General features: G+C 42.7%; 1 protein-coding gene across 1 annotated transcript; it reads right to left on the bottom strand.

Annotated features, from left to right (window-relative positions):
* Window positions 1–6332: 6332 nt before the first annotated feature.
* On the bottom strand, window positions 6333–7928 carry LOC119528586. Its single transcript, XM_037828917.1, has 2 exons — window positions 7463–7928; window positions 6333–7143 (listed from the first exon to the last, which is right to left on the bottom strand). The coding sequence occupies exons 1-2, from the start codon at window positions 7528–7530 to the stop codon at window positions 6372–6374; spliced, it is 840 nt and encodes a 279-aa protein (XP_037684845.1). The 5' UTR covers window positions 7531–7928; the 3' UTR covers window positions 6333–6371.
* Window positions 7929–8725: the final 797 nt, after the last annotated feature.

The following is an 8725-nucleotide window of genomic DNA, read 5'->3' as shown; positions in this document are numbered from 1 at the left end:
GCTTCACCAGCTCATATACAATAGTTACTTAATAAGTATTGTTGAATGAACTATGAATGAGTGAATAAGTGAATAAAAGAACAAAGAAATGGGTAAATGAATAAAATTTCAAAATCTATTTCAACATGTATGAAAGAAAAATGACACTATACATGTCATATGAAGGTTGTTTATGAAAATGAAAGAAAATAATGCATAAAAAATTTTTGGCACATAATTGGCGCTCAATAAATTGGTATCTATTATTAATCTTTTTCTACAGTGGTAAAATATCCAGACTTACAGTACCTATGATCCTTTCTAATTTCCCCCAGATGCTACAGTATTCTTTGCTGCTAACACCAGCGATTCCAATCCTTGTATTTGGATTGCCCTTCTCATCAGTTTTCCTTCTATTTGCCTTGCTTCTAGAGTTCATGAATCTACTTTTTTTCACATTGTTGAAGCGTGAAAGCATTGAAAGCCAATTATTTTGTTTCTTTACTTATGTTTGGTAAATTAATTGTATCAATCAGGATAATAGTGGATTAAAACAATAAAATTATATTTTGCATCCCTACTTTGTCATGATATGCCATGTGTGGTGGTTTGGAGTTGTACATACCCCTGAAACACATATTCCTAAATCTAAACCATCCCTGTGGATGTAAACCCATAGTAAGTGGCCTCAACCCTTCTAAGCACTTGGGCAGTGGCCGTCCTTTCCTCGAACACTGGGGTGAAGGCCTCACACTCAGAGCATCAGGATGGTAGCCAGGCTCTGTGTGAATGTCAGGCTACAGGCCCCACCATCTACAATCACTAGCATGGCAGCACTCTCCCTGAACAATGGGGTGCAAAACTCACCCCCTCCAAGTACTGGGGCAGATGTCATGTCTCTCCAAGAGCAGGGGCAGACCTGCATTTTCCATACATGTAGGTGGGCCTGCTCTCTTGGCCCAAGGAGATCTTTTCAGTCCAGACCTCTGCTTCCATGGTTCTGACCTCGAAGTCCTTCTTCCTTCAATTTGTCCCTTCTCTGTTCCTTTCAGTCTGGGCTGGCAATGGTTCTGCTCATACAAATTTTGCAAAAAACCTTGTCAGTTCTGCATGCATCTCAAGCAGGTCCAAACCATTAGACAATAGAACTTTCCACAGATCCTTCCTGGATAGATTCATTTCCAATTCTGACTTCCACTGAAATGGCTGAGTGGATCCATGTTCAGTCACATCTTCTTTAGCAAAGGTTTGTTCAGATAGATCCTCACATGGAGCCCTGTCCTATAGGGTTTCACTTCTGGAAAGCTCAGGGAGGTCCCTGTGAAACACTTCTGGCATAGCTCAGAATTTTCCAAACCACAGTTGCTGGTTTCTTTCTGCTTAAGAGTTAAGTTCTCAGATTATTTCTTTGCTCTTGCATTTTAATATAAACTGCAAAGAGAACCTAGGCTGCACCTTCCACACTTAGCTTGAAACCTCATCAGCTAAATATCCAAGTTCATCATTTTGAGTTCCAATCTCAATCTGACATCAGAACACAATTTTGCCAAGTTCTCTGCCACTCTGTAACAAGGATCACCTTTCTTCCAATTTCCAATAACACATTCATCATTTCCTTCTAAGGATTCATTGGAAGTACCTTTAACATCCATATGTCTACCAAGAGTCTCTTCAAAGCAATCTAGGCTTTTCCTATCAAGCATCTCACAATTCTTCCAGCCTCTACCTATTACCCAGTTCCAAAGCCATTTCCACATTTTTAGGTATTTGTAGTAGCTGCACCTCACTTTCTGATACCAAAAAAAAAAAAAAAAAGGAAGTTATAGTTTCCTGGCTGCTAAAACAAATACCATACAAAGGGAAGGGCTGGCTTAACAACAAGAATTCCTTGGCTCACAGTATCAGAAGCTGGAAAGCTTGCTTCCTCCTAGGGTCAGTATCTTCTGGATAGCTGGCAATCTCTGGGGTTCCTTGGCTTTTCTGTCACACAGCAATGTACATGGTTGTGTCTTATTCTTTCTCTTCTGGTTTCCACTGACTTCCAACATCTAGCTGGTCCCCATTACTTCTCTGCTTATAAAGGATTCCAGTAACTGGGATAAAGCTTAGCTGGATTCAGTTGTGACAAACCTTAACTGAATTAAGATCTTGAAGAGATCTTATTTACATTGGGTCCACGCCCACCAGAATATTAACCAAGACCAGGAACTTCTCCAAACTGGAGTACACAATTCAATCTACCATATGTCCACATGTATACATTCTATGTTTTTTGACAAATGTGTAATGTATGTATCTACCACTATGGTATCACACAGAGTAGTTTCATTGCCCTGAAAATCCCCTGTGTGCCACCTATCCATCCCTCTCTCCCTCTTCCTGCACTTCTGCAACCACTGATCTATTTACTGTCTCTTTTGTTTTGCCTTTTCCACAATGTTCTCTATAACTGAAGTCATACAATATATAGCCTCTTCAGATTGGTTTCTTTCACTTAGGAATACATATATTTAAGATTCTTCCATTCTTTTAGTGACTTGATATCTCATTTTTAATTGCTGAATAATATTCCATTGTATGGATGTGCCACAGTTTGTTTATTGGAATCTTGGTGGATTCCAATTTTTGCAATCATGAATAAAGCTGCTATAGACATACATGTGTAGGTTTTTGTGTTGGCATAGTTTACAACTCCTTTGGGTAAATACCTAGGAATGCAAGTTGCTGGTTCATATGGTAAGCCTACGTTTAGCTTTGTTACAAATTGCTGAACTGTCTCCCAAAGCAGCTGTCCTGTTTTGCATTCCCAGCAGCAATGAATGAGAATACATATTCCTCCACATCCTCTCCAGCAGTTGGTATTATTGGTGTTTTGGATTCTAGCCATTTTAATAGGTGTGTAGTGGTTTCTCAATGTTGTTTTAATTTGTAATTCCCTAATAATATATGATTTAAGCACTTTTCACATGCTTTTTTTGCCATCTGCATATCTTCTTTGGTGAGGTGTCTGCTTAACTCTTTGGTCCATTTTTTCTTTGGGTGGTTTATTTTCTTAACATTGAGTTCTAAGGGTTCTATATATATATATATACAGGATACAAGCCCTTTGTCAGGTATGTATTTTATTTTCTCCCAGCCTGTGACTTGTCTTTTCATTTTCTTAACAGTGTCCTTCACAGAGCAGAAGGTTTAAATTTTAATGAGCTTCACATTAGCAATTTTTTTTTTCATGGTTTGTACTTTTGAGGTTGTAAATAAGAAGACATCACCAAACCCAAAGTGAACTAAAGTTTCTCCTATGTTTTCTATTAGAAATTGTATACTTTCACATTTTATGTTTAGGTCTATGATCCATTTTGAGTTGATTTTTGTGAAAGATGTAGGATCCGTGTCTATTTTCACTTCTCTCTCTTTTTTTTTTTTTGCGTGAAGATTCCATTCCAGTACAATTTGTTGCAAAGACTACAATCGATCACATTTTAGTGGTCATCTTTGTATACTCAACTATTTTCCGTTGTGCTCATTTTTGCTGTTTGTTCAGTAGCTGTTAAGTTGCCAATACAACGTATGTGGTTTGTGTGTTTTGAGATACTTTGCAGAAGTGGTAATATTCAGCTTCACTTTAGGAAATATATATATTTTTAAATCATACTAGAAATATTCTGAAAATATCATCTGATTATTTTAAAATAAAAATCCCAATTGAAAATTATTTTTGTTGTATATGAGCCATTTTTATTCACTGATAAACCATAGCAACACCCCTGTTCGGAGCATTCAAAAATTAAAAGGTAATTCTTAATAAATTGTCAGTCAATACCTTTTGTTAGAAAATGAAATGAGTCAAAAGTACATTTATCCAACAGCACCATTCATAGTTTAAGCTTTCAGCTTTATTTCTAAACATTTTCAGAAAATCACACTTATCAGTTCCAGTGATCAAAAATGGATTGCATTATCATTTTAATTGCCTTGAAAAAGGTAAATCTTAGAAGATACAATGTAACAGAGAGACCTCTATAAATGCAGCAGTTTCTATATATATATACTATATTTGTTTCTTCATTTCAAAATGGAATAAACTCAGATTAGAGCAGAAGTTAACATAAAATCATACACTATTAAATTAATCTACATTACCATATGTCAGATTATTCCCTCTACCCTAAAAGACATCATGATTTTTTTTTTTCAAGTGTCATGCTAAACATTCTTTAACCTCATAAAGGAATTTCTTTGTTAGATCCTGCGTTTGCTTCCTTAATTTTATCTCAGACACAGAGGCCCTCTTGTGGTGGCATCTTGGCATTGCAGTGACTATTTCTGAAGAGTTACAGCTTGTGTGGCACAGAGCCTTTCAGGTGGAGCAAGGTCTAGGCCACTTCCATTTTTTTGAGGCCTTTGGCATATGTAAAAATGACCAAAAATATTTATAAAAAGAGTAGAATACATAACAGTGCATTTAAATGTTTTTATTTAACAAATTAATGTTTAGCACACAAAAATTCAGTGCAATATAATTTTGCTTTTGAAAATGATAGAAAAGATCAAAACTATTAATCCACAGTATACTACAGAGTGTGTAGTCTATTCATGGGAACAGGTTTAAAAATGTATAATAAACTAATAAGCAGCTTTGGGGTTGGTCAGTTCATCTTTGTGATTGTGATATGGCCCCTCTCATTCACAAAGAATACTAAACCTCTGAGTTTGAGTTCCTCTGTAATGTGGGGGCTGGGTCAAATCTCTCTCCTCGCCAACTGTTCTAATTCTCCACTCTTCTCCTTGTCCTGCTTAGTTTTAAAAACAGATAAATTTGTCTCAAAAGATGACTATGGACTAAGAGAAAAAGCCTTTATTTATCACAGCACAGCGCTTGCTCTGTTCCCTTCTCTTTTTCTCCTATGTTACTCTTTGTCTGGTGCTAACCAAGAAAAATTAAAATTAAAATTGATAGAGTGCTTTGAAGAGGAGGTAGAATACATTAGGCAATATCTACTGAGGTGTGCATAAATGTCACTTGAGTTTTCACTAATCATACAGGTTCCTTAGGTCTATGGCCAAAGATGCTGATTTAGAGGACTGAGTTATAGTCCCATGAAACTGCATTTTAACAGCCATTCTAGGATTTTTCATGTTAGGGACAGGTCCATTTGACTAGAAGAGTGAGCCTTAATTCTGGCTGCAAATTAGAATCAACTGGGGAGCTTTAAAAATGTTGCTCCCCAGGCCCCAACCGAGACTCATTCAATCAGAAGTTCTGGAGATGGGTCTAGGCGTCCGTATCTTAAGTTCCCTGCTGATTTAATGCTCAGCCAATTTGCGTACCACTGGGCTAGAGCATAGGAGGGTCACACAAGTGTCCAAGCTTAATTAGTCTAAGACCACCAGGGTCACACCTAAAGTTGACAAAGTCACGTTTATTGATTCATTCCAATGAGGGAGACTGCACACTAGAGAGATCATAGGTGTCTCACCAAACAAAGGCAAAGGCACAGTTATTTTAGGAATTCAGAGAGAGGTGAGGTTTAGTGTTTTGATAGGTTTGAACCTGTCCGTCGCCTTCTCGCTCGGTCCCACGCGTCCTGTCCTCGGCCGGCAAGGAGAACAGAGGGAAAGAGGGAGAGACACAGACAAACTGACACTTGAGGCACACAATGGCAGTGAATGCAAGCCCTTTACTGGAGCCAGGAAGAAAACTTTCTCTGTTACATATTCCACACGAGGCCCTACACCCCGTGGGAGAACAACCTCTATGCGGCCGTCAGGCACGGCTCCCTGTGGGCTGTCTCCCCGAGGCTAGCCCGGGCAATTTCTTATATACAATAGTTACAACCAATGTGCTGGCACTACGTAAGCGTGTACAATAGGCTAGCAGCAACCGCTGCCTCATGCGTCATATGCGGAAGCAGGATACGGGCGCCATCTTGGCTCAAACGATGGGCGGGGGCTACTCTAGAGCAGGTCGCGGCGTGTCCACCAGGCCCTAACCCGGAAAGCAGCTCCCCACATCTCCCCCCTATTTATATATTTCAACCCAGTGTCTCCATTGATGAGTGTACTCCCGTGGGCTTGAGTGACCCACTACATGTTTTGGTGCTTTGGGGAGTCTGGACTAGGCCCCTGCCATTTTACGGCGGAACCTCTGGCACCGACCAGAATGCTTACCTCATATAGAGACCGGAGAGCCCGTGAGCTGGAAACAACGTGACTCTCCCTACAGTACTTCGCCTCGTAACTGGGGAAAGACGGTTGGGGCAGGAGAGTGGCAACCAGTGTCAAAGGCGTCACTAGGCGTCTCTGTGCAATGGCCAGAGCCCAGTCTGGCCACAACTGGGACTCCGCCTAAGAGACTCGCCTGAGACAAAAATTAAGACAGCTGGAGCTATATGTTATATCCGGGATACGGCCATGGACTTTGCCGCGAACCTGGCCCCAGAGCGCCCCACCCCGAGTGGCCGGGACGGGGATCGATCAGTATAGAAGCTGCTGTCAAAAGTACTACAGGTTGAAGACATAGCCATCATAGTGGTAACACGCAGTTGCTGCTGTGCTTGAAACAAGCGTTCTAACAGGCATTTGACGATTACTAAACCCACCAACAACCCTACAGCGAGGAAAACCCAAGTGGTCAGATTGGGCCATGAAAACCAGGAGGTAACTCGGTTCCACAGGTCAGTTACCAAACTGGCAAGGTTGAACTTAACGGGGGTCAACTTAACATTTCCAATCTTGTCCAGGCTGACGTCCACCTGCTGGGTAAGATTGGCAAAAGTTGGCAGATAAGTATTTTTAAGCCAGTCAGAGACTTTGTGGGTGTTAGCAGTTACATTGGCCCTGACCGGAGTGACGCAAAGTCTGAAAAGGATCCATCGGGTGTCACACAGTTGCACAACTGTTTTCCAGAGCCCATCTATCTCTTGTCCAAGTTCCTGTATTTCACTTTGCATTTTCTGGATCGCTTGCGAATTCAACTCTAACATTAGATTGTGGGCGTGCAACGCGTCCCGGGTGGCATTGGCTAAAGCGTTGACTGTTTCCATCGTCAGGGCGATCTGCTCCGTTGTCCAGGCTTGAAGCACCGCATTCCCCACTGCTGGAACGAACACTGAAGCGACAATGCCGCCGAGGTTCCACAGCCAGCTTTTGACACTTCTTGGTTTCCTGTTAAGAGAGGGATTGAAAGGCCCAGAAAACGGAAAGTTTTCCGTTGACACAACCTGGGTAATAGGGCCTACCCAATCAGTGGTATTGACCGGGACCCAAACATAGCTGGGACGGTAGGTTAGGATGGCGTAGGGAGGGAATCCGTTCCAGCATTCAGACAGGGTACAGGGGACGCTGGAACAGTTGAAGGTAGGCTCTGTAGAGAGTAGAAAGGCGAAGGGAGGGAGCACGCAAACCTGTCTGTGCAAAGGGAAGGAACAATTTTTATCCGCATATGTTCCCTCTGCACCCGAAAAAGAACAATTGGGAGAGTTACCTGTCGCGTCGGTTGACGTGTTGGTAAGGGTACCATTCAATAGCATGAAATAGCGCAGGTCCAGACATGCCCCCAGGGGGTTGCAGGCCAAATGCTGAGCGAAGGTTTGGATACGGGAGGCTATGGGGTCAATTAGCGGTTCTCGACATTGGTTTACGGTACCCCACGCCGATGCCTCAGTATAGTTTCGGATCTTGCTTATTGCTGTGAAATTACGTATGTGAGGGCGCACGGACCAGAGCCACCAGTCCTCACTTAAGAGGAACGGGTGTCTCACGGGCACACAGCTGTGCCAAGAGAAGTCCTCCAGAGTGGCTTTCCTGTGCAGGTCATGCGCGCAAGGAGGGAGAGAAGGCTGCGGGACATCAGGATCTCGAGAGCAGTTAAGGACTGTTGGTCTAAACCCAAAAAACTTGAGGCATCTTTTCGTCTCATTTTTGTTAAGCAACCCCTCACAGTCCTGTTGATAGCCAGCCGAGGTATTAAGAAATTCTAGCAAGACTCCAAAAGTCACCTGAGTGCAATGGGTATCACAGGCAGTACCTGTGCTGTTTGCGCAGGAACAATTAGCTATAGAACGATTAGCAAATGAAAGGATCAGCGTATCATCGGTTAGAGGAAAAGTCTCGTTGAAGGTTATGGAGGAAGCATTGGCAGGCAAAGGTAGATGATGGAGGCTAAGAGTTAAATTAGGAGTGAAGAACTGAGGAGAGGCGGGAGACCCCGCAGAAAAGGGAGCTAACGTCGGGGGATGGTGCCAGAGGCCCCAGAGGAACTGATCTTCTCCCTGAACCACTGCAACACTGCTGAGAAAGAGAAAACAAATCGGGAGGGTATTTATAGGGGAATAGGGGTTGGGATCACCGGTCCTCCCCCTGGACGACGGGGAGGCGGTCAAGATCATTCTCATCATCTTGCTGGTCATCTTGCTGATCATCCCCAGCGTTGAAGGTTGGGTTTCTTGTGTCATATTGGGATTTTCCCAATTGGTCAGGCTGCAGCTTCTCAGCGCTCTCGGGCGTTGATACGGTTCTCACCAATCTCTCCGGAACCCACACCGGTTGACGTCCTGGTTCCTGTGGGAAGACACAAACAGAGCCTCTGGCCCAGCTGAGCACGGGGTCAGGGCCTTGCCACTGTCCTGACAGGACATCCTTCCATCGGACTAGACCTCTATGTGGAGGACTCGGGGTGGTGTGTTGAAGGGCAGGTGTCATGCCCTGCGAATTTTCATTTAAGAAATTATACGTGAACAAGGCTACA

Source organism: Choloepus didactylus, chromosome 3, assembly GCF_015220235.1.
Source record: "Choloepus didactylus isolate mChoDid1 chromosome 3, mChoDid1.pri, whole genome shotgun sequence".
NCBI lineage: Eukaryota > Metazoa > Chordata > Mammalia > Pilosa > Megalonychidae > Choloepus > Choloepus didactylus.
Note: the sequence above shows the minus strand (reverse complement) of the source record. Positions and strands in the feature narration are given on the sequence as shown.

Excerpts from the sequence above, each read along its gene's own strand:
- LOC119528586 (XM_037828917.1), bottom strand. The coding sequence starts at position 7,530 with ATGTCTGGACCTGCGCTATTTCATGCTATTGAATGGTACCCTTACCAA. Across the intron at positions 7,144-7,462 it reads CACGTCAACCGACGCGACAG|GAAACCAAGAAGTGTCAAAA; the intron begins GTAACTCTCCCA and ends CTCTCTTAACAG.